Source organism: Petaurus breviceps, unplaced genomic scaffold, assembly GCF_028583685.1.
Source record: "Petaurus breviceps papuanus isolate PSGF00001 unplaced genomic scaffold, PetGlider_PUasm1.0 551, whole genome shotgun sequence".
Taxonomy (NCBI): domain Eukaryota; kingdom Metazoa; phylum Chordata; class Mammalia; order Diprotodontia; family Petauridae; genus Petaurus; species Petaurus breviceps.
The window spans coordinates 11374575-11399670 of NW_027186372.1; the positions used below are offsets into that span (position 1 = coordinate 11374575).

The 25096-nt window shown below is 40.3% G+C and overlaps 1 protein-coding gene across 1 annotated transcript in view; it reads right to left on the minus strand.

Moving 5' to 3' along the window:
- DOCK2 (dedicator of cytokinesis 2) overlaps positions 1-21757 on the minus strand; it is a 500381-nt gene extending 478624 nt beyond the window's left edge. The window contains exon 1 of the mRNA XM_069102392.1: positions 21458-21757. Coding sequence (XP_068958493.1) covers positions 21458-21500 — 43 coding nt within the window. The 5' untranslated portion in view covers positions 21501-21757. The remainder of the gene's footprint in view (positions 1-21457) is intronic.
- Between the last annotated feature and the right edge of the window lie 3339 nt (positions 21758-25096).

Sequence of the window (25096 nt, forward strand, 5' to 3'; positions counted from 1 at the left end):
TGACTCCAGGTACAGAATTCTATCTATTGTACCAGCTAGATGCCTATATTAAGATAAGATACATAAGAGATAAACTGGGGATAGTCTTAGAGGAAAGATTCTAGCATTGAGGGGAATCAGAAAAGGCTTTCTGCAGAAGATCGAATTTTAGAAATATGAATCAAAGTTCTTAGCTGAAAGGATGGGAGAGGGGAACCATAGGAGGCTTAAGGAGGGATGAAAAGTTTGGGAAAGCTGCTGTAGCAAGAAATCAATCAATTGAGGAAGATATAAAAGGATTGCCTTGCCACAATGAGGGCCCAGTAGAGATTATAGAATGTGAATCTGCAGTGAGCCAGTTCCCATGGTTTCATAACTTTCTCCAGCTTCATTCAGCAGGACATGAATATGGAAGTGAATGGGGGGAGGGAGTCAAGGTCGAAGCCTGACAAGGCAAGGTTGGTGACAGGATAAGGGAGTGGGGGTTAGGGGAACTCAAAAGAAGAGGAAAGGGTAGAGCTGAACTGGGTCACTAAAGGGTGAAGGGAGGAATGGGCAGAAATGATGACCTCCAAAAGATGCAGATTACAATCCAGTCATGCTTGCCCACCCATCCTATGTGCCTCTTGTCCGTGTCTTCCCATAGGTTCACCCCAGAAGATTCACTCAATAGTCCTTTATTTGGTCTCTTCTGAGATTGAGAATGCATCAGATCATGGAGGTTATCCACTAACTATCGCTCACTCTTGCCACTTGACAAGCTCTCAGGAAAAGCAATGTCTACCTCATGGAATCTTGTCTCATTTTTCCTTAAAAGGAATTGAAACCATCCAGAAGTCTTAATTGGCCTGGGGAACAAAGGCTCAAACCACTGGATTAGTTTCCTGATGCCCTCAATAAAAATGCCAGTATAGAAGGAGTGAGGAGCTCCCCCTTCAGGCACTGCACTGCAAATGCAAAGTGTGCTTCAGAATCACTGCTGGATCCTTGCTGAGTATTTTTTCCATCCCATGATTAAGTAAACCTCCTTTTGTTTATTACAGAGGTTTATCTGCAAGTGCTTTATCCCTTTAGATTCCCAAACCTAACCATTGGAACACCCTGTTTCAAGTCTGGCCTATAATACTAGCTCATTTTCTTTTTCAGTCACAGATTCTTTTTTGACATCCATTACTACTATTCTTCAAAACTCATTTGTTACACTGGGAAGCCTACTCATACCCACCATACATCAATTGTTCTCTATTTCCCTCTGAATGATACTCATTTTTAATTCTGCAGAATGTTCCATGATTCACAGAAACACAAGTATTAAAAGATGGGGTGTTGTTTCTGGGAGAAAGTAGAGAGAGAAAATGAGCTTTGTCAGTTCATCCTTCCCCTTTTTAATTAAGGGTCCTATTCATTGTTCATATAGATTGCTTATAAGAAAGCTTTTGGTTTGACAGAGTAAAAAGTCATCTTAATGGAAAGGACACAGGGTTGGAAATTAGGAAACGGTGTTCAACTAATTAACTCTATGACATGGTATAGACAGAATACTGGATTCAGGTTAGGAATCAGTAACACCCAGTTAGAAGACTTGAGTTCCAATCTCAATTTTGCCATGAACTAGCAGTGAGGACTATTTTAATTCATATGTTGTTGATGCCTGTCATTTTTCATCACAGTTATTCCCAGATGTGCCAGATACAGTGAAACTTTCCTTGCAACAACAACAAAAATACCCACTATGTAAAACCAACCCACACAATTTCCAGACACTGATTGTGTATATAGCATTCTGTGCCCATAGCTCCTTTCCTTTCCAAGGACAAAAGAAAGGTGCATTTCCTTGACTTCCCTGAAACTGAGACTGGTCATTATAATTCAATATTTTTTGTTTTATCTTGTCAGGGACCAAACCTTAATGCTACCTCCTCACCATAGCATATACTTTGATCCTCTCCACTCCACCAGAAACTGTGACTCAACCTTCTGAAACCTCGGGCCATAATAAGTGAGACTTCTCCCTCATTTTGTAAGAGTTCAAATCTTCATGCCGTAGGGTATCTCCCATCCCCCATTTTCTGGCACCCTTTAATGTGTGGCTTTCCTCCACTAGAATGAAAACTATATATTCCTGTGTTTCTCAGAATTCCTCATATTTATTGGTTCTAACAGCACAGTAATATTCCATCACATTAATATATCACAAAATATGTTCAATCATTCCCCAGTCACTGGCAATCTACCTTGTTGCCAGTTTGGGGTTTCACTTTGTTTTGTTTTTTGTTGGTAAGTGTTGCAATGAATAGTTTGGTACATATAAGACTCATTTTATCTTTCATTTTCTTGGAGTGAAATCTCTGCGTCAAAAAGTAAAAAAAAAATCACTCAAACCTGTGATTTCACCCTGGTATGGAAACTCCCTCAATAAATGTAGATCAGAAACTAAGTAATTTATAGTCTTAGAGTTGCATGAAGCATTAAGAGATTAAATAGTGCTTTGCAAATGCTCACTCTGTCAGTATCTGAAGCAAAATCTGAATCCAGATCCTCCAGATTCAAAGGCTCATCCTCTAATAATCACATTGTCTTTGAATATGGGCACTTTGGCCAGTGATGTAATCCATATGAATCTCATCTATTAAACGGTGAGAATATTTTCTGTTCTACATAATGGTGTTAATGAGAAGAAAATGAAATAACTGATATGAAAGCAACCGCTATGGGGACACACCAGAAATGGATGATATCACTATTGTTACTGTAGGGCTTTAGGGGAAGTAAATCTGAAGACTAGCCCCAAACCTTTTGCCCCAGAACTGAGGCTGTAGTATGTATGCTCATCCTGATTTTAACACAAGGAACATCTAAGTTGTCCCTATATTGTGCAAGGTCCTGCTTAGGAAAGACAAAGGCAAGGGAAACCTAACCCCTGCCAGAACAAGTTTTAAGTCTAATAGAAGACAGGAGTGTACACAGGAAAAAAAAAAAAAAGCAGATAACAGTCAGTGCCACAAGAGCTATGGTAATTGAGGGAGAAACTACCCTAAGTCTTGTCGAATGGCTCCAACAGCTATTCTAGGGGTTGGGGGCATTGCTAAGGAACTAAGATCTTGAAGGCAACTTAAAAATGCTTAGTCCAACTTCCTTATCTTAAAGAGGAGGACCCAGTGGATGGCTTTGTGTTAAAGGGCTGAGGGAAGGAGAGTAAGGGGAAATGCAGTCAGGCTTCACTTACTTACAAATTCATTATCTCTGGTGCCCCAGGGTTTTATTTCCGCCAGAAAATCAGTAGAGCAGAGGAGCAAATGACCAAAGGATAAATATTAAGTGTTGCACATGTGTCTCGCACCCCATTCCCAAACGAAATGCAACTTTTCTATCAAACTTTTATATAGGAAGCACCGTTTCTCCTCTGGGAAGACACACACACACACACACACACACACACACACCCCTTAGCCAGACCACTAGAAATCTGCCTAATTGAATATAATAACAACACAGTCACACCTGAATTTCATTTGGTGTATCTCCCTAGAGGGCAGACAGACAGGATTAAAGCAACCTCATTAATCCCATAAACAGTAGAAAAAATATATTTGCAACAAAACTATAAAAGAAATAATAACACCCAGCCTCAAACCAGTGCTGTGAATGAGGTTTTCTAGGCAATACACAGGATGTGGGTGGGCAGGACTGAGATGGGGTTTTCTTACACCTCCATTGTCATGGGTGGGAAGCAGCGGCTGTAAATGCTATGCCCACACGATCTGCCAAACAGCATTACTACCATCACCAATCCTGGGATACAAGGGAGGCTAAACTATAGGGTTTAACCAAATTTGTCATAACATCTAGCTAGCTCTTCTTTCATCCTAACCACCTCTGTGGCTACCACCTCTCCCCCCAAACCTGTGATTATATAAAAACCTGTGAGATATACACAAGACCTCTCTCTATCCCAATGGTTTCCAAAGTGGGAGCTAGGAGGATGTGTGATCAATCAGAAAGTTGGAATTCAGTTTATATCTCATGCTCACTACAACAGTCAATCATGGGACTTGTCTCCATCACAACCACACCTATCCTTATTTCTTTAGCATTAATCTATCTCAGAGATTCATGGTTTCAGATACAGTCTCGTTTTTCTATTCTTGAAGTGTGTCAAGTTTATAATAATGAAAAGGAAAATGTAATTGTCCACCACCTCACTATCATGCAAGTTCCCAACCATGCCCTTGGAGCCCTGCATGGGTTCCTCAGGGCTTCTTGGCACCAGTAACTGTAGCTGCTTCTTCTCCAGGAGGGAGAGAGAGCTTTGCTCAATAGGGAAAAAATCATGTGACAAATATTGTCCATTCCAACTCCACATCTCTCCTTTCTCCCTACTCATACAATGACCAGCCAAGCTCAGGCCCTCATCATCCCTGGCCAGGGCTATTAGAACAGCCTTGGAATAGGCCTCCCTACCTCAAGGCTCTCCCTACTCCAATTCCTCCACCACATGAATACCAACGTAAGCACAAGCTTGACCACTTTATCTCCCTACTCAATGAACTCTCAAATGACTCTAGGATAAAACATCATTTCATTCTTATATCATTCTTTAAACATTTTCTATTTTATACAATTTTATATGTTATTTATTTCATATAATTTATACGATTTTAATGCATAAAACTTAATGTAATTTTAATTTAGTTTAATTAAATTAAAATTAATTTTTATTTAAATTATTAATTATTTAATAAATTAAATTTTAAAAATTTAATTTAATTATTAGCACAATAGCATACATACATAATTCATAAATAAATAAGTTTGCACATATTGGCAATGCATGCTCAAAATTTTTTTACAGGGTGGGGGGCACACTCAAAAAGAGTTTGGAAAACCTGCTATCTTCATAAGTTGTCTCTTGGAAAACTGTTGACAAAACTAATTTATACCTAAATGACCTGATAATGACCTGATCTGTAATCCCTTCCAGAGCAACAATCCCTTTAATAAAAGGAATGAAACCCTAACTGTAGAGAGCAGGTGTAAGCATGAGAGAGATCTTTGGGGTGAGAGGAACTTTCCAAGCACAACTCAGATCACACCATGTTAGTGATCTCTTGGCTGATCTACAGAGATCTTACCTTCCTGCAAGAAGCACAGATGTTCCATCCCTTCTTCGGGTATTCAGACATGTTCATTGCATCCAAGATACTTCCCAATAAGTAGGAAACTGTTTGCATTTTTTAAAATAATATTTTGGCTTTTTATCCAATGAAATATAAAAACAATTTTAACATTATTTTTTTTAAGTTTTGAGTTCCAAATTCTATCCCTTCTTTCCCCCTCCCAACGGTAAGCAATCTGATATAGGTTATACATATATGTAAAACATATTTCCATATGAGTCATTTTGGGGACGAAAACTCAAACCAAAGCTGTTTGCATGTTTTAAAAGCCTGCGCAGTCCTTGAATATGAATCGCTTTTTTTCAAGCCATCTGCTACTATGCATGAAGAAGTAGATGAGGCCCAATGGGAAAGAATCCTGGACACTGAGTCAGGAATAGTCCAAAGGGTCTATTCTCACTAAGAAACCAACCACTAACAAGTTGACAATCAAGGTAGAGATTTGACTAGAATCCAGGCTGTGTATGAATTGGAGCTAAATCCTTGCTCTGAGTCTTGGTTTGACTTCATGCTAACCAAAGTTACAGGAATAGTTGAGGTTACTAGATTCAATTCAACAAACACGTCTAAAGCACTGACTTTTGTACAACCCAAGGTCCAGTGCTAGATACTTGGATGAACAGGAACTCACATTTCTTTAATGCTTTGACTTTTCTGAAGCAAAAGAATGTTTAGTTTCTGCAGCTCCCAGGTTGCTGATCTGAAGAGAGCTGCCAGAGTAACAGCAAAGGCTCTCCAGTGAAAAGAATGAAAGAATCAGTTGATACACTGGCACATATAGTCTGGAGAAGAAAAGACTCAAGAGGGAACATAGTAGCTGTTTTAATACTACTGTCTTCCCTCCATTGATTACCTCCAGTGGCCTGAATGTATCTCATTTGTACATAGTTATTTGCATATTATTTTCCCTGTTAGAGCTCCTTGAAGGTGGAGACTGGTTTTTTTTTTTCATTTTCTGTGTGTTTGCGTCTGTCTGTCTGTATGTCTGTCTGCTGTTCTTTGTATCCCCAACACTTTAACACAGTGCCTGGCACATATTAGTTGCTTAGTAAAACGCTTATGACTGACTGCAATATCTGAAAGTCTGTAGTGTATAAAAAAATGGATGACTTACCATGTTTGACCTCAGAAAACAGAATGAGGAACAATGTGGAAGTTGTAATTTAAGCTTGATGTCAGAAAAATCTTAACAATTAAAGAGATGTCCAAAAATGGAAGAGGCTACCTAAGGAAAGTAGGTGTCCCCCCACCCCCCACCCACCCTTGCTGGAGGTCTTCACACAGAGGCTAGATTGCTAAGTATGTTTTAGAGAACATTCTTTCTGTGGTATAGTTTGAATTATATGACTCTCCATTGATTTCTAACTCTGAAAGGCTGTGATTTTGTGATTCTGTGGATTTGGGTTATGCCTATATTGCAAAATCAAATGTTCTAGTCCCTTTCATCACTGAACATCATGAAAGCCCAGAGGATCTAACCTAGGATGAAGTCCATATTTTTCCCATTCTCTGAAATGTCCTGGGTGAAAGAGGAGATCTCTGATACATAGCCTCAAACATTGTGCTAAATTTTAAGATCTGCATTGAATAATAATAATACTTGAAGGTATTGGTCTAAAAGGAAAATGAACTCAGAAGGCAAACATCTAAGATGACAGTTTAATTTACAAACTTACTTTTTGCCTTTGCGTACCTAAGTACCTTCATTTTCAGCATTTCAAATGTACCAGCAGAGGAAGTGGCTTTGCATACCAGTACCAAATTCAGCTAACTTTTCAAAATGAGTAACAGGAAACAATGCCAAAATGGCTCTTTGCTGAGTTTTGCTTGCTTATCTCTGATTGCTGCTGTAGTGTGTTTCTGACCAGTGAGATAATAGGTTTTCTCCTTCCTCACACTTTTTAAAGCCCTAACCCCATCCTAAACTTTTGGATGAAAAAAGTATAAACCCAAAAGGGAGCTATCTGTCCTGCCAATAGGATTGAGATTATTGGTTCAAAGTTGGAAAAGACCTTAGAGATTTCCTAGTCCAGCTCCTTCTTTTTACTGACAAGAAACTTTAGGTCCAGAAAAGTTAAGTGACTTTTCCAGTTCCACAACTGGGAAGTAGCAAAGTCAAGGCTCAAAACTCTATATCCTCTGACTCCAAACAGCATCCTTTCTCCTGAATCACAAGAGACCTCAGTATATGAAGCTGGAGTCCTTATATGGACTGAAGCAAGATTCAGGTTAGAATCTTAAATTAGCAATAAAGTTAGTGCTAGTGGTAAAGCTTGTATGGCTGATAGTCACAACTCAGGTATCTTGGAACTTTTGTGAGCTTCCTTCTAAACTTCCAAAGATACTCTTTATTTCTTCTCCTATTTAATTTAACACTTATTAAGCACCTGCAATGCTCCCTCTCTCCCCATTCCCTACCCCTACAAGACTGAAAACAGCTCAAAACCAAAGAATTTCTTTTCCTTTCTTCCTTCCTTACTTTCTTTCTTGCTTTCTCTTTCTTCATTCCCTTATTCCTTCTTCCTCTCTTCTTTTCTCCATTTTCTCCATTCCTTTCTTTCCTTATTTCTTTTGATTCCTTCTTTTCTCTCTCCTCTCTTTCCTTCTTTTTTCATACATTCATTCATTCACTTACTTATTTGCTTTGTATTCCCAGTATGCAGCACAGGGACTGCCCATTGAAGGTGTTTCATAATGTCTATTGAATTTAATTACAAAATAAAATATTAGGTGCTAAGGAAGATAAAAGAGTAAGTAAAACTAAAACATAGCTGCTACTCGGAATAACACAATGAGAATTCAGTAGAATTTGGAGCCAAAAGCCCAGTTTAAATCCTGCCTTTGTTACTTGCTGTGTGAGGAAACAGGCAGGTTATGTAACCTCCTTGAGCCTCAGTTTCCTTCTCTGTGGAACGATACTTATACTGCCTACCCCATAGGAAAACTGTGGTGAAAACACGTTGCAAACTGCTGAATGCCACACAGATGTGTTATTTCACTGCATTTGTCTTTTCAAACTATAGAAAGGCATAAAACAGAACAGAGTTTAGAGGGCATGTAGTTCCAGCCTTCATTTTAGAGACAAAACTGAGGGCCAGAGAGGTTTGATGACACGCTCAGAGTGGCACGGTACATAGGAGCAGAGGCAGAATTTGAACCTGGCTCTTCTGATGCTAGATTCAGGTCTCTTTTTACTCTACCATATTATCTCATTTATATATCATCAAAGTAACTGAGTTATGCATTGTCTTTTTTTTTAGTAGGAACAACTTCCTAGTAAGGTAAATTAAGTTGGTATTGTGTGGAATTTTCTTTGTTACAGATGAGGAAACTGAGGCCCAGCAAGTGAATTGATTTGCTTGAGTTCATCTAGATATTGAACGGACAAGAACTTTGAGAAAATTTTCTACTACTCAATAACCCATTTATTCCACATAAATAATACTATCTCTAAAAATAACACAAACTGACATCTGCATAAATCGTTTAGTGTTTACAAAGTGATTTTCCTTACAACAATAATTTGAGATAGGAAATGTAAATATTATATTCCCATTTTGCTGATGAGAAAACTGAGGCCAAGAGCAGGTGGGTTCGTGTCAGATCCCAAATCTGAAGTCAGATCTTAGGGCTCCAGGTGAGGGTTACCTTCTACCACAACCCTGTCCCTTCTCTGCCACAAAATTTAGAACATACTTCAACTAGCATTTCCCTCGATTGCTTCAAGAAATGCTGACCTAGCTAGGCCTTCTATTTTAATTGTGACTAGAAAAAAGACTCCTATATTCCTGGGTGTGTACACACCTCACTTGGGATCTTGTTATTTGCTGACAAATTTGAAAATGAAGGGCTTCAGCAAATCTCTAGAATTAATAGCATCTGGGCAAGCGACCATGGAACCCAAACAGCAACAGTAATGAAACAAACAAACAAAAATGATCCGAGTGATGCTTTTCAGGGACTGGGGTAGCGCTTCAAGAGGGGATCAGCTCCAGTGGGAGATGTAGCATGAAATAAAGAGAAACAGGCCTGCCTCAGTAATTTTCCAATAAAAATGGCCCCCAGCAAGTCTCCAGGCTTGGAGCTGACAGCCCCTGCCACAGCCTCAGCTCCAAAGCAACCAAAACCTGACTTTGCATCAGGACATGAGCTGTATTACAATGATAAGGCAAAAAAAACCCTGGCTAAGAGAAGGTGAGGTGGGCAAAAGTGTTTAGGTAACAGAAGGACTGGAAAGGGAAGAGGGTCTTTCAGAACCATCACCTGGAAGGAATTTTCCAATTCAGGATTTTTGGAGCTTCAAAGACAAAGTAGCTAAGTGATACTATAATCACCCAGATATTTGTGGCAGGGAACTTCAGGCAGTATGAAGCATCAGAGAGAGCACTGGTTTAGAAATCAAAGGCCTTCACCATAGCTTCAAATCCAACATAGGCTAGCTTGAGAACCTTCTTTCCTCAGTTCCTAGGGTTCAAGGCAGCTGCGTGGTACAGCGGATAGAACACTGGACTTGAGCTCAAATCTTCCTTTAGTACTTACTATCTGTGTGACTCTAGGAACTCTCTTAACCTCTGTCTGCCTCAGTTTTCTGATCTGTAAAATGGGAATAATAAATAGCATCTACCTCACTGAGTGGTTGGGGGGACGCAATCAGATAGTGTTTATAAAGCACTTTGCAAACCTTCAAGTGTTACCAAAATGCCAGCTATTACTCTCTTTTAAATGGAAATAACAAAATGATGCAACCTACTTCTTGAGGTTGGGGTAAGGCTCAGACTTCATGTATGGGTGGACCCCTAACTCTATAAGTATAAGGTTTGGATTGTTATCTTCATAGTTATTTATTTATCTGTTTGTTTATTTATTTTTGCTTTTTTGGGGGGGGGGCAAGGGGAGGACAGGGCAATTGGGGTTAAGTGACTTGCCCAAGGTCACATGGCTAGTTTTATGTTCAGTGTCTGAGGCAGGATTTGAACTTAGGTCCTCCTGACTGCAGGGCCCATGCTCTATTCATTGCGCTTCTTAGCCGCCCCCTACCTCCATAGTTATGAGGTCTCTAGGCATGGCTGGGGACAGGATGCTGGATCTGGAGTCAGGAAGATAACAGCTGGCTGCTAACTAGAATTTCTGTGTCTCTCCAAAGTTTGCAAGGCACTTTACTGAAGTTAACCCATTTGATCCTCAGAGTCTGTGAGGTAGGTCGGTATCCTTATAGATGAAGAAACTGAGGCACAGAGAGGTTCAGGGACTTGCCCAGCATCACCCAGCGCTAAGAATGTCTGAGATAGCATCAGAATTTAGGATTTCTTGATTCCAAGAGCCATGCTCGAATCTGAGCTCAAATCTCTCTAAGCCATGTAACAGGTATGCAACCCTGGGCAAACCGTTTAACTTCTTGGTGCCTCCATTCCTCCATTTGCAAAATGAGAAGAATAACGAAGCCTATCTCATAGGGTTTTCTATGGAAAGCAGCTTTCCAGACCTTAAAGCCATATTGAAAAGAGCTAGCTGTTATTATGAAGAGGATTAACCAAATGCACTTTCTTGCATGAAGCCTTAACTCCAGTCCCATTAAATTAAATAAGCATTTATTAAATGCCTTTTGCACACACGTCTCTATGTTCCTACCCTAATTCTTCACGGTGACCCTGGGCCTTTAATGACTATGTCAGCAGAGCACAAGCTCTATCAGGTCCCACTATGATGGGAAGGCTTCAAATTTAGGAACAAAAATGTTCATGACAAGAGGGTTGGCTAGCACATTTAAAAGTGGGGAGAGGGGAGGAGAGAAGGGCGCCACTGAAACTCACTCAGTCATCCATTCATTCAACAAGCATTCATTAAGTGCTAACTGTATGCTAGGCACTGGGCAAGACACTGAGGATACCAACACAAAAAATTATATGGTCTCTGCCCTCAAAGGGCTTATAGTCTCTTGACCAAATCCATAATAGCATCAACACTAGCAAACTCATAAATCCTTAAAGTATTGATCAAATCCATAACAGCACCAACACCAGTGAACTCACATATCCTTAATCCATTAAATCATTACTATGGGTTGTATACCATAGGAATTGGGGAGAAAATTGTCCTTGATAAGTTTATAATCCAGTGGAGAAGACAAAATTAAACCATATGAAATCACAAACAATTTAAGTGCACTGCACAAAATTTAATTAGGTGCTGAAGTGTGGTATAGACTCTAGGAGAAATAAAGAGAAGAATAATTAATTAGAGTTGGAATAGTTTGGGAAGTTTCCAAGAGAAAATCAGAGATGACTATAATGCTTTGATATAACAGCTGTCCTACTTAATGAGATTTCAAAATGAAACTGGGGTTGAAATAATGATGACAAAATGGGGAAACCGGGACCGTTTGAAGCTGTTGAGACTGCAAGACCATTGGAAAATTTCTAATCTCTTCCCACAGCCACACAACTAGTTCTATGAATTAAAAAGAGAAAGCAATTCTGTTTCTGCGCCTTCCCTCAACTCTACCATGCCCCAATTTGTGAAATGGGAATATTGTTATTTACTTTCAATTTAAGGATTTTAGTATTCACAATGTTCCTTGAGAGTGGCAGCCTGTCACAATAGATAGAGCCCCTCCCTGAAAATCAAGACGCTCTGACACATACTATGTGACATTGAAAAGTCACTGAATTCGAAATGTCCCTGTCCAGTTCTCTAAGATTCTCTAAGTTTGATTCTCCAGTCCACATGGGTGAAGGGAGTTCTCATACAGAAAAACCACAAGTCTAAATCAAAAATGCCAAAAAATCTGTAGACCTAAAACTGTTCCTCACAATCTCATTCATAAACAGCAGTTTTGCTGAGTGCATTCTAAGGTTTTGTTGATTATTTCTGCTTATACACAGTTTAAAATTCTCACTGTACTCAGCCATTTCTTCAGGAGTCCTTTTCTGTATATTACTTGTCTGGGAGGGAGGAAAGATCAGGAGAATGTTCTATCCCATTAAAAGGCCAGCAGGTGTTAATGATTACTTTGATCCCTCAAGAAATAGGACAACTCAAAACACTCCATCCCAATATGGTAGAAAGGATTCCTGAATAATTGGATTTGGGAATATAGTGGAAGGGCACAAGGGAATTTAGTGAGTACGAGAGTTCCCAAAGCCAAACCTTGCCTACCTGAGGGTCTGATGTCTTCCCATCCATTACTGAAAGGGAAGAGAATTCTTTGACTTCTTTCAAAAAGTGACAGTCCATGTGAGGAGCAGCAGAAAATTGGGGGGCAAGGGAACAAGTTATCTTCCCTTCTACAGGCTCAAGGTCCTCTTTCCCTTCCCTTGTTGGGGTCAAGTTAGCAGTGGGCGTTCCCTCTACCACACCCTGGAGAAGGGAACACCCAGGAGAATACCCAGACTTGACTACTCAGGCCAGAATTCTTCAAATCTGGTACTTTTCCACCTCCATCTTCCCTCAGACCCAGGTAGAATAGAATAGAATCCTGAGCCCAAAAGCCTCAGGAACACCACTGAAACACAAACCACCAGTCCTTCTTTCATCCCTGCCCCTACGAACATCAGCAAGAGTTTGATACCTCGTGAAGAAGGGGACCATGATTCCTGCTACCACCAACACCAAGTACCTACCAATCAACTGCCACCAAAGAACATGTAAACTTTTGAAGGGCCCAAGAATAGCACTCTCTCCTAGTTCACACCTTACCTTCTGATTGCTAAAGTTATTATTCAAAACAATAAACCCTGTCAAGAAGAGGTCTGCCATCCTCAATCACCATAAATGGACTAAGAACTGCCATTGATGGGGCAAACAAGCCAGCTTATCCCAAGAAACAAGGCATCCTGAGGGAGAGACAGGAGGTAGAATGAGCCAGGCAAGACAATCCACCACTACCACCACCATCTTCCCTCAGATGTGGGTGGTGACAGCTCAGGACCCACCTGGACTGTGAGAGTCTGAGAAATAATAGCACTTCCTCCAGTCCCACATTACTAGACCTTTTCAAGACCTGGCCCTCAGTCATTGTCCAAGAAAGCACCCCTCATGGAGACTGAACAGCTGCCTTTATTAATGCTATGGCACCCAACTCCTCAGCAGCCACAGCTATTGAAGACTTAGAAAGCATCATTCTCAACTCCAAAGTCTTTGATATTGTCAAATGGTTCCACCTTAGAAACAGATGTGATCTTATCAATGGAAGTGATACTAAAGACCATGGTTTGCCTTCTGTGTTGCCACTGAACCCTAAGGACCATGAAGCCTTTCTATCTGAATTGCAGCTAAAACTGTTGTCTCCCCAGTTAAAAAAGGGACTATATCATTTTTCTATTTGTATCTCTAGTGCCTAACATAGTGCTTGGCCCACATGTGGCTTTTCAATTCATTCATTCATTCATTCATTCATTCTGCCTTCTATGGCTCTGTTATTTGTCAAGGAAATTATACCTTCTACGGATAGAACTCTGCATGGATGTGCTGCCAGAAAATGAAAGGAGAAACTTCCTGAAAATCACCAAAATTGAAATCTAGCCTTCCTACTTTCTGCAGAACTTTTAGGCAGCACAGTGAAAGGGAAAACTTTTTGGAGAGCTTGGTTCTACCATTAACTAGCTACAAGATTTGGAATGACTCACTTTAATCCTCTGGGCCCCATCTCTTCTGTACAATGAAAATCAGGTGATGGGGATGGGGCCAATCAGAAGTATCAAGCATACCACTCCTGAGGGGGGGCCTGGACCATATTAAAACACAATCCCTATCTGATTTTAATATGTTGATGTATTCATTTTTTTAAAAAAAGAAATATGTAAACTTGCATGACTTTCTAAGTCAGAATGAAAACCACAGCAAAATGTATGGATGGTTTAGTGACTCTCCTTTCTATTTGAGTTTGACAGCACTGCTCTAGATGTTCTCTAAAGTCTCTCCAAATTCAGTCTAAAATCATGATTCTACAAACCTAAAAAAAAACAAAACAAAAACCCAATTCAGCCTGAGCATCTACTGCAAAGTTTGTTTTGTTCTTGGTTCTTTTCTTCTAGGACAAACTAAAGTCTAAAGGAATATTACAGATTCAGTTTCATTTCCTTTCGATTTATAAAAATTGATTAAGGGGGGAGGCTAGGTGAAAAAAATATATTTGGTTTTTCAAGAGAAAAACTTCTCTAGAATAGGGTAGAGCACAATATCGTAGGCTTCATAGAAAATGTCACTGAATGTTCACATGTAACTGAATACTAAACTCATGGGTTTTAGACACTTTTAAAGTAGGTCCAAAAGTCTAGAATTGAGTGTACCATAACAATTGCCACATTTCCAGAGACTTTTAGTGCCTGGACTAAGCGCCACAAATGGTGCCCAGGGCAAGCCATAGGAGAGATGCTCTCATTTGTGCATGGGGGAAGGAGGAGAGACAGATCCCCACTCTTTGGGGGAGATAAAGATCCCAAGCTCCCCATGAAGCCATTGGCTTCTGGGAAGGTTACCAACCCTGAGAAGGCTGGCCATCTGCTAACCATTTTAAGTAATTATTTTTGTTAGGTCAGTTATTTATTCACACTTGACTTACAAGAAATCTGATCACTTTTTAGAGAGGAAGGGAGGAGTGAAAAGCTTATAGCAAGAGTTCTTCACCTTTTAAGTAACTGACAGTCTAATGAATTCCATGGACCCCTTATCAGAATAATGATTTTCAATGCATAAAATTAAATACTTAGGATTACAAAAGAAACAAATTATATTGAGACATAGTTTATATATATATATATATTTTAAAATCAGGTTAAGAACCCTTGACTTACAGCAAATAGATATATGCCTTAGGGGAAGTCTTAAATCCAATCCCCATCTGCTCTATACACACACAAAAAGTCCCTTCAATATGTCATGTTAGAGCTGGAAGGAACCTTAGAGATCATCTGGTCCAACTCCTGTATTATACAGCAAAAGAAAATGAGGCCACATGAAAGTAGGAAATAAGCATTTATATAGTGACTGCTATGTACCAGACACTGTGCTAAGTGCTTTTATCAATATTAATCTCATTTGATGCTCACAACAACCATAAAAAAAAGATTTGCTATTACTTTCCACATTTTACAGTGAAAAAACTGAAACTGAGGTTAAGTGACATGCGGAGGGTCCCACAGCTAGTAAAGGAAGTGACTTGTGCAAGGTCACAGAGGAAGGCTCATTCAGCTCTTAATGAAAACCAAATCTGAGCTTAGGTCAACTTAAACCTAAATCTTACAGAGGCACAGGGTGGCGTACCTTAGAGATGACCTTGGCCAATCTCCTCATTTTGCTGAAAAGGAAGCCAAAGGCCCAGAGTAAGCAGTGCTGGGGCAGGGACTTGAAACCAGCAGTCTCCTGACTGCTAGTAAAGAGTTTTGTAAACCATGTTATTGAAATTTGGCCTCTTTTAGGGGTCATGGCCCTTCCAGAGCAGGGAGTATTCCCCTTTTTCTCTAAACTCAGGAGAAACAGCTGAACAGGGAGGGCAGCTCCCTTTCAGATTCATTCTGGCCTCAAATTCACCCACACAGGCTCTTACAGATAGGTCTTCAGGATACAGAGATCTCTATAAGAAGGCTTAGTCTTCTAGTCAAGACTCAGGAACTAGTTCCTTCCTGTGTTTTGACTCACCTGAAGACACTCTCTTCATCCCACCCCCAACCCCATCTCTGCTGGGAGCAGATTATACTTGGAGTTTATTTTATTCCACAATAACTATTTTTAAAATTTTTATTTTCAGTTCCACATTCTCTCCCTCCCTTCTACCCCACCCTTACCCATTGAGAAAGCAAGAAATGATATATACATTATACATATATAGTCATGCAAAACATATTTCTGAATTAGCCAAGAAAGAGAGAGGGGAGGGAAGGGGGGAAGGAGGGGTGAGGAAGGGGAGGGAAGGGAAGTTTAATCTGTACTCTGAGTCTGTTTTCTGTTTGGAAATGGATAGAATTTTATATCATGAATCCTTTAGAGTTGTGGTGGATCATTCTATTAATCAAAGTTACTGAGTGTAACAGTTGATATATATAGTCTTATAATATTTCTGCTACTATGTAGATTGTTCCCCTTGTTCTTAAAACTTCACTTTGCTTCAGTTCATATGGCCTTCCAGGGATTTTCTGAAACTATATCCCTTTCATCATTTTTATAGTACAATAGTATTCAATCACACCATAAATCAACTTGTTCAGCCATTCCCCAACTGATGGATATCCATTCAGTTTCGAATCCTTTGCTGCCATGAAATGAACTGCTATACATATTTTTGTGCATTTGGGTCTTTTCCTTTTTCTTTTATCTCCTTGGAATATAGTTCTAGTAGTAGAGTATTGCTGGATCAAAGGTAATACAGTTTTGTAATTCATTGGGCACAGTTCCAAATTTTTCTCTGAAAAGGTTGGACTAGTTCACAACTCTAACAGCGTTTGGTATACCTATTTTCCCACATCCCCTCCAGTATTTTTCTCCACAATAACTCTTGGACAGTATATGCCTTCTTTCTTAAAGGAAGGGAAGCTCTATCAATGGCTCCTTAAATTTCCTTTTCTGGGACAAAACCCTGAAAAACCCATCATAGTTGTGGCTCTGATTCTATCCATCTCAATGTAACTTCCCCCCAAGTTGGTAATGCCCTTTCTCCCCATCCTTGAACTTCTCTTATTTGTGAAAGATTTTTAATACCCCTTCTAGACTGTAAGTTCCATGAGGACAAGGACTGTGTATTATCCAAATTTTACACCTCCCCCAGCATAGCGAATAATATATGTTGTCCTGAATAAAGCACCACACTATAGTTTTGAAAAGAAGGTAGCAAAAAATGGAAAAACATCAGTCAACAAGCATTTATTAACCACTTACTATGTGCACAGTACCATTTGTGGAGGTACTGGCATTATGTCAGGCAATAGCAGAATGACCACTTATCAATGAAGCACCTACTAAGTCAGAATTAGGACTTGAACAAATGGGTTACAAATGAGCTCAGAACAATTAATGGGATCTCTATACACATCCCAAACAGGAATAGCATACTGAATAGAAGGGAAGCTCAGGCTACATTATAGGAAAAGGTAAACTTCCAATTTTTATTTTCTCATATTTGCCTTTAGCTTAATGTCTGTAGGCCACAACTAACTCACAAACCTAGGTAACAGGAAGTTGGGTGAGTAGATAATGTTACCAGTCTACCTCAAGTGGTACCATCCCTTCTTTGAACTTCCTTTTTTCTCCAATATTTTTAAATGGTTTTGTTGTCCTTAGCATCTTTCAGTCCTCAGATCAATTTGAGTTTTAGTATTTTTAACATTTTTATAATGACACCTTACCATACATACTTTCATATTCATCCTTAATTGCCTGCCCTTCCTGCTGTCTTCTATATATATATTATTTGGATTTAATTTAGTCAATGAATCCTCTGTGAATATCCAGCTGTTTCTTTAGACAACTCTCCCTTTTCTTCCCATTGGAATATTTCATATATCATGGATTTTGAGCTAGAAAGAACCTTAAAGGTCATCTAATGGGAAAAGAGGTTAAGTGATTGACCAGAATCACACAGACAGTAAGAGTCAGAGATAGGATTTAAACCTAAATCTTCCTAGGTCCAAGTCTAGCAATGTCCATTATGTCTTTGAATTTCATTCTTGAGAGCTTCCCTTCTCCCCTGGAATGCCTTCCCCAGTAGATTTTAGTCTATGGGATCCTATCTATCCTTTCTCTGAACCCTTTTAAATCTGATTTTCCAAAAATAAGGCTGTGTGATTGATACTGACATTCTATTCCTTCACTATCACAATATCTAGGATGGCGTGGTCATTTCTTGCCACCTCCACCCTTACTCCTATGTTGACTAAAGTTTCTATCATTTCTAATTATGCAAAAAATTCCACCTCATTAATCAGAACCATATCCAGAATATCCAGATGTTCCCTCATTGCTTCCTCTACCTTTTGAAGGATGAAATAATCATTAAGAGAAGGCAAGAAATCATTAGTTGCTCTGCTTTGGGCAGAGACAAAGCACTCCAATAGACATCCAGATAACTGAAGTGCCTCATCACTGCTACATCCTTCCCCTTTCAGTTTACAGTCATTTATTCCATCTGTTCAAGCCTTGGGCATTTATTTTGATGATAGTACCCAAATGCTCAGCACCATACTTCCCCTCTCTGGTTCCTAAATTCCCTTACATGAATACAATGTACCTTCTTACACATCCATTTAAAGGCATCACTGAATTCATAGTAGTTTTTTGTGATCATATATTTTCTTAACCAATGGATACTAGTAGTACAACTAGTAACATGTAGGGTTCCTCAAAACCGGTGATGTCAAAAGAAATTATCAAACTTTTAATAAAGTTCTGATGCTAAAGCCAAAGTAGTTTACTTATCATTCCCTCAACATCACGTAGAGCTCTCCCTTTGTGTCCTCACACAGGTCTGCTTCACTTTTTCTCCACTTCTCCATACTTGCTTCTTCCATCAAAGCCCAGTTCAAGTCACATCTTATTAATTAACCCTTACTTCACTCCTAACACTCCATTACTGCCCTCTCCTCTTAACTCCTATAGCATTTACTATTCCTAATACTCACATTACAGTTAGCATATTAGTATATGTGACTCTAAACTTCTCGTGTGAATTACTTTTTATATATACAGATATAGCTAGCTAGCTAGCTAGCTAGATAGATAGATAGGTGTGTGTTATACATAATACATATATATATATGGCTTGAATCTCTTACCATACTTTAAGACAGGTCTTATAAAATATTTCTTTGTATCCCTAAGTGCCTAGTACTGTGTCCTGTGAATCACAGAATTACATAATTTCAGAGTTGAAAGGGGCCTCCAAAGCCACCTAACCCACACCCAAAAAATAATTCTCACTACAAAATACCTTTCAAGTGGCCAAACCCTTTAGTGAGGAAGAACTCATTACTCTTCCCACCCCTACCCCCCAAGATAGCTTATCCCAACTTGGGATCCTTCTCATGGTTGGGAAGTTTTTCTAGACATCAAATCTAATTTTGCTTTTTTGTACTTTCTACCACTGTTCCTAATTATGCCCTCTGAGGCCAGACAGAACAAGTCTAATCCTTCTTCCATGAAACAGCACTGGAAGACATCATGTCCCACCCCCTGAGTCTTCTCTTTTCCAAGCCAAACATTCATGGTTTTTGTAACTGATTCTCATACAGCATGGCCTAGAGGCCCTTCATCATTCTGGCTGCCCTCCTCTGGAGGCCCTCCAGTTTATTATAGATTGTGAATATCCTACTAGGCACTAAATAAGATGTATCTAAACAAGGAAGGCCCCTGACAGCCTTGATGTAAAAAGTGTTAAGGTCTCTAGTCCTGGGTAGTAAATGCCAACCTCTCCACCTAAAGGTTAATACATTAGTCTGCAGTGAAACAGCCCCATCCAGTAACTCAGAAATGATACAAAGAATTATTTAATACTTTTTATTTGTCAAGAATATTTTAGAACCAAAGGGTCATAGATTTAGAACTAAAAGGGTCCCTAGAATCTGTCTAGTCCAACCCCCTTTTACAGATGAAGACAGTGAGAACTGGAGAAGCCACATGACTGGCTTAAGGTCACATGGGTAGCAAGTAGCAGAACTTGGGTTGAGATTTGAGCCTAGGTCTTCTAATTCCAAATCCAGATTCCTTTCCACATACCACAGCTACTTTTAAAGTACTTTCCTCTTCTAGTGTCTCATATGGTCTCCACAGCAACCATATGAGGCAGATATTTCCCCTCCATTTTAGAAATGAGGAAGCCCTAAAACAGTTCACATACGAGTCAGTAACAGACAAGAAACTGAATCTCTTGATTCAGTGTTAGGGACAGGGAAACAGAGGGACTCCTAGTTTAATGCTTTTTTTCCACTAGACCACATAGTCCTATGTGGAAATTCCCTTCCCCTTTTACAGAGAGAATCAGAGAGACAGACATAGACACAAAAAGATGGAGAGACACACACACACAGAATGAGAGACAAAGAGATAAAGACACAGATACAGTTTTATGTTATTTGTAATGGTTCAGAAATTCAGCAAAGGACAGATAGAATTCCTTTGTAGAGTTTGAAGACTTTATTGGGCCAACAGATTCCTTAAAATCATAATTTGAGCCCTCTGCACCAAGATCAAGTGAATTTTCATCAGCAGATGCTAAAGTTGTGTTGAATAACACATCACAAGGTCCCCAGGACAACTTAAGTTACTCTAGGCTGAAGCCTAACTTTCTTTTGTCTTTTATCAATATAAGTTTCTTAAGGGTGTTACCTTAAATGTCTGGGTGTATTTATTCTCCCCCTTCCCCCACTTCCAGGGTGGTTACTGATCTGATCTAGATAGCCAACCCTTCCTTTCCCCCAACCACATTGCAGCAAAACCCTGTAGCAGGACTGCACCATAGTAGTAATGAGAAAAATTTAAACTCTACACCAAATGTTTCTCTCACCAGTAATCCTAGTAGAACTCTGCGAGCCTGGACCAAAAGAGCAGAAGGGAATCTCTCTCTCTCTCTCTCTCTCTCTCTCTCTCTCTCTCTCTCTCTCTGTCTGTCTGTCTCTCCTCTCCCAAGAAAAATACTCAGGGGGAGTCAAATACAATATATCTCAATATCTCCAAATTGAGCATGCTCCTAACACCCTTTCAGTTCAAGGCCTAACAGTCCCCTCTGGCCTAACTCAACAAATCTCAGGCTCATCTGACCTCAGAAGAACCTTCAGTGGAAGGGAACCGTTTGGGGAGGAGCAAGAGGGGGGGTACAGAAAGCGGGAAGAAAGTAGTGGAAAGTGCGTGGTTGACCAACGCAGCATCGTCCCCACCCTCCAGGGCCAGGAGCCAGGCTAAGGGGCAAGAAGCCAGAGGTGACCAGCTGGGAGCCTAACCCTTGGCTCCCGCCCTGCAGCTCAGGGCGTCTGTACTCAACCTCTAGAAATGCAGAAGTTGCTAGATAGGCACAGCAGCGGCAGCGGCTGGGCGCGGGCTAACTGGTCAGGAGCAGCAGCTCAGAGGGTGGGAACACATGCCCACCTCCACCACCACCTCCTTTTTTGTCCTCATAGAGGGTGAATAGGAAAATTCGGGGCCTGGAGGTAAAGGTGGAGCTGAAGGAGGCTCCAGGGGATCAAGGGTGGCGTGGGGGAGGGGGGTTGGGGGAAAGGGCTCCCTCCTCAGCATCCCTGCTGAGCGCTGCCATCCCTTCCCTGCGCTCCAGGGCTTAGGGTCCCCGCTGTTGCCGGTTCCCTTACAACAGCCAGCACACCTACCCACGCCTTGACGCTCCTTGTCAGTTTTGCGCCAGGGAGCCATGTCCGGGGCCTTGGGGCTGCTGGCTCCGAAGACAGTCCAAGGGGTAGTTGTGCTCTCAGACGGGCCCCACTTCCTTCCTCTTTTCAAACTCCCTCTCAGGGCCCGCCCTCGCCTCTTTGGGGCTCCCCGCTCCCTCCCCCGGACTGTGAGCTAGTTGGTAAGGTGGTACCGGGAGAAGGGCAGACACCTGTTGGGCAGAGGGGTGCGGGGCGCGGGGCCCTAGCTGCTCTGCGCTCTTTCTTCCTTTCGCTCTTCCTTTCGGGCAGCCTTTTCCGAAAGAGGGGAGTGGGCAAAGGGAACGGCAGCCTCCCTCAGCTTGGCCTCTCTCCCCCACGGCAGTGGGGTGAAGGGAGCCAGGACCAGGGCTCTGACAAGGGAACTAAGGAGAGAGCAAAGTTAGAGATGGCAAGAACCCTAGAGGTGAAGGAGTCTGACCTCCCTCAGCAGGCAGGAATCCCCTTACATCATCCAGAATTTTGCAGAAAAAGCACAGGGAAGATTCCTTGAACTTTCTCAATCCAGTCAAATGACAAGTGTTTATTACGCATAATGTACTAAAGGGCAGGGCACTGTGCTAGGCGCTGGAGGTAGAAAGATGATGTGGAAAACAGCACATTCCCCTTCTCCTCCCCCAACCTTGTCCAAGGAGCTCATAAGCAGCTGAAAGGTGATACAACTTGCAAGGATGGGCTTTAGAGAAAACAAGGGATGTTTAGAAAAGAGGGTCTTGTCTTGGGAGACGGTTCCCCACCCCTTCCTCTCTTACTCCTTTTGATGGGGGGGCCATGTTGATGAAAAGAGTTTTCCTCAAAAGACCAGAATTTAGTAAAGACTAAAATTCCATTTTCCTGCCCATGAAAAAATACAAGTGTATAGCATAGTGAATTTCTTTGATCTCTAACCACTTTTTTGCTTTGCACTAGAAAAAAAAATCAATAAAATAGATAAAGAAATATTGAGGTTGACAAGTGGTTATGAGGAAATAGTAATTTTATTTTATCTACAACCATGTCCTTTTCAGTTTTCTGGTAATGCAGTCAAGTATCTGTTTTGGAATACGCTATTTAAAAAACAAGGTCAATACACAATAGTCCAGGAGATCACAGAATCTAAGCTCTCTAGAAAGGTCATCTAGTTCACTTGGTACCTAACCAATAATCTCTTCTACAACACATCCAATAAGTAGCCTTTATATACCCATAGTCAGATAATCTGGTAATTGATATGAGCTCTAAACTGGGTATATTTTCTCTAGAGGGCATTGGCAAATACAAGTGTTCTGGTTACTAATACCAAGAATATTTAAAAGGTCTGGGTTACTTTTTAGAGGACACTCTAAGTCCTAGAGTCTAGGACACTGTTCTAGTTGGAGTTGTGATTAAACTGTTCAAACTTCCAAAGAGTAAATTTCTCCTGCCTGCAGCTGGTGGCTTAAATGAATTGTGAATCTGTGTTCCATAAATTGTACCTGCTAACAGTAAATCTTCCAAGGTGTGAAATTGTCTATGTGTTGTCAGTTGAGCCAGAATTTGTAAGGAGGATATTTGGGATAAAGATTAATTTTTCTCTAAGTAAGACAGTATCTAGAAACTATAGATTTCATGCTGTGAGAAGTAACTAAAATAATGTTTGGATGATGTAGGAAAATGGAGTTTAGAACTGGAAGGGACACTAGAGATCATTTACTCCAATACTTTCCTTTTTCATATGAGGAAGCTAAGGCTCAGAAAAAGTGAAATGACTTGCCTAAGGTCCCAGAGGTAGTAAACAGCAAAGCTAGAGTATGATCCTGAATATTCTCATGTCAAATCTAGTGCTTTTTCCACTTTACTTCATTACCTCTAAGATGGTGTCGCAGCAAGCACCCCAAGCGTCCTCAGGGTTTGCTGCCCACACAGGTTCTTGGATCTGCTTTGATAAAGGAAAGCAACTCAAAATGGGTTAACAAGCTTACTTTAATCAGTCAGACATATATCGTTTACCTTGTTCAGGGGAAAAGGTCGGCACCCCGAACTTCAAAGTACACAGACAGAATTATCAAGACAGAAACAGATCTAGTAGACAGATTTCAAACTGTCCAATCATTACATCCATACCCAGTCAACATCTGGGTTTCAACATCTGGGTTTTTTTCAAAGCCGGGGGGCTCTGGACAACGGCTTCCTAGAATCCATATCAAATCACAGAACACTTCTCAAAGTGAGCCCCAAAACAAAGTTACGCATCAGGGCTTATATAACCTTCTCCTGGCTCAGAGAATGTAACAACCTTTTGGACCCACTGGCCAATCAAGAAGTATCTACTGAAAAACAAGCCTCCCACCCCAGGCTCCAGGTGCACTTTAGCCTAGGAGCAGGGAAGATCTTGAAAATTTACATTCCCATTACAGATGGAGATGTTTTTTCTAATATAATTATATCTAAGAGAAGAACTTGATAGACTTAATAGGTTTCAAAACATTTGATTGATTCCATGTGTCAAATGCAAAAGTAAAAACCTAACTTTTTTTCAGATATAATGTAATATACTAATAGCTTTGGTAGCATAATACTAAACATGATAAATTCAATAGTTTAGTAACTAAAATGTATAATAAATTATCAAGGATATGAACAAATAATTTTCGAAGGAAGAATTGTAGTGTGTAAAAGACCATTTAGAAGCAGACCAGATCACAACTCATAAATGATATGCTAATTAAAGCAACTCAAAGATGTCACCTCACACTAAGAAAATTGACAAAGATGGCAAAAGATGAGAAGTCGGAGTTGAAAGGACTGTGAGAAGATAGCTACACTGATGTACCATGTGTCAATAGAGAAGTTAAATAGATCAATCATTATGTATACCAACTTGGAATTATGCAAGAAAAGTGACACATAGACCGAGGCATGCAACTACTGGTCACATACCCCAAGAAAACCAAAGACTACATGCTAATATATTAACAGCATCACTTTTTGATAGTAAAGAAAAGAAAACCAATAACATTTATTAAGTACCTACTATGTGCTAGGCTCTAGGCAAAGTACTGAAGATGCAAAGACAAAAATGAAAATAGTTCTTCTTGAAAAGCTTACAGCCTAGCCAGAGGAAAATGTGTGTGTATGTGTGTGTCTGTGTGTGTATCTATGTGAACATACAAGGTGGATAGGGATGTTTTGAAGAATCAAAAAAGCTCTCATGGAGAAAGCAGCACTTGAGCTAAACCTGAAAGGAAAGTAGGGATACTCAGAGACAGCAGTAAGAAGTAAATTAATTTCAGTTGCTGGGGAACAGTAAGCACAAAGGCACAGAGATAGAAGATGGAGGTCCATGTATGAAGAAGAACAAAAAGCCAGTTTATCTTAACTGTAGTGTGAATGGAGGAGAGAACTGTACGATACGCCAGGAATAATAGGTTGGATACAGGTTGTAAAGGGTTTAAATGCCAAACAGAAGTTTAGAATTGATCCTGAAGAAAATAAGAGATCTGCTAACGTGTATTGAGGTGGGGAGTGATATGGCCAGACCTGTGTTTTGGGAAGATCAGTTTAACAGTCCAGTGAAGGATGGATTGGGGAGTGGGGAAAGCCTTGAGGTAGGGAATCTAATCT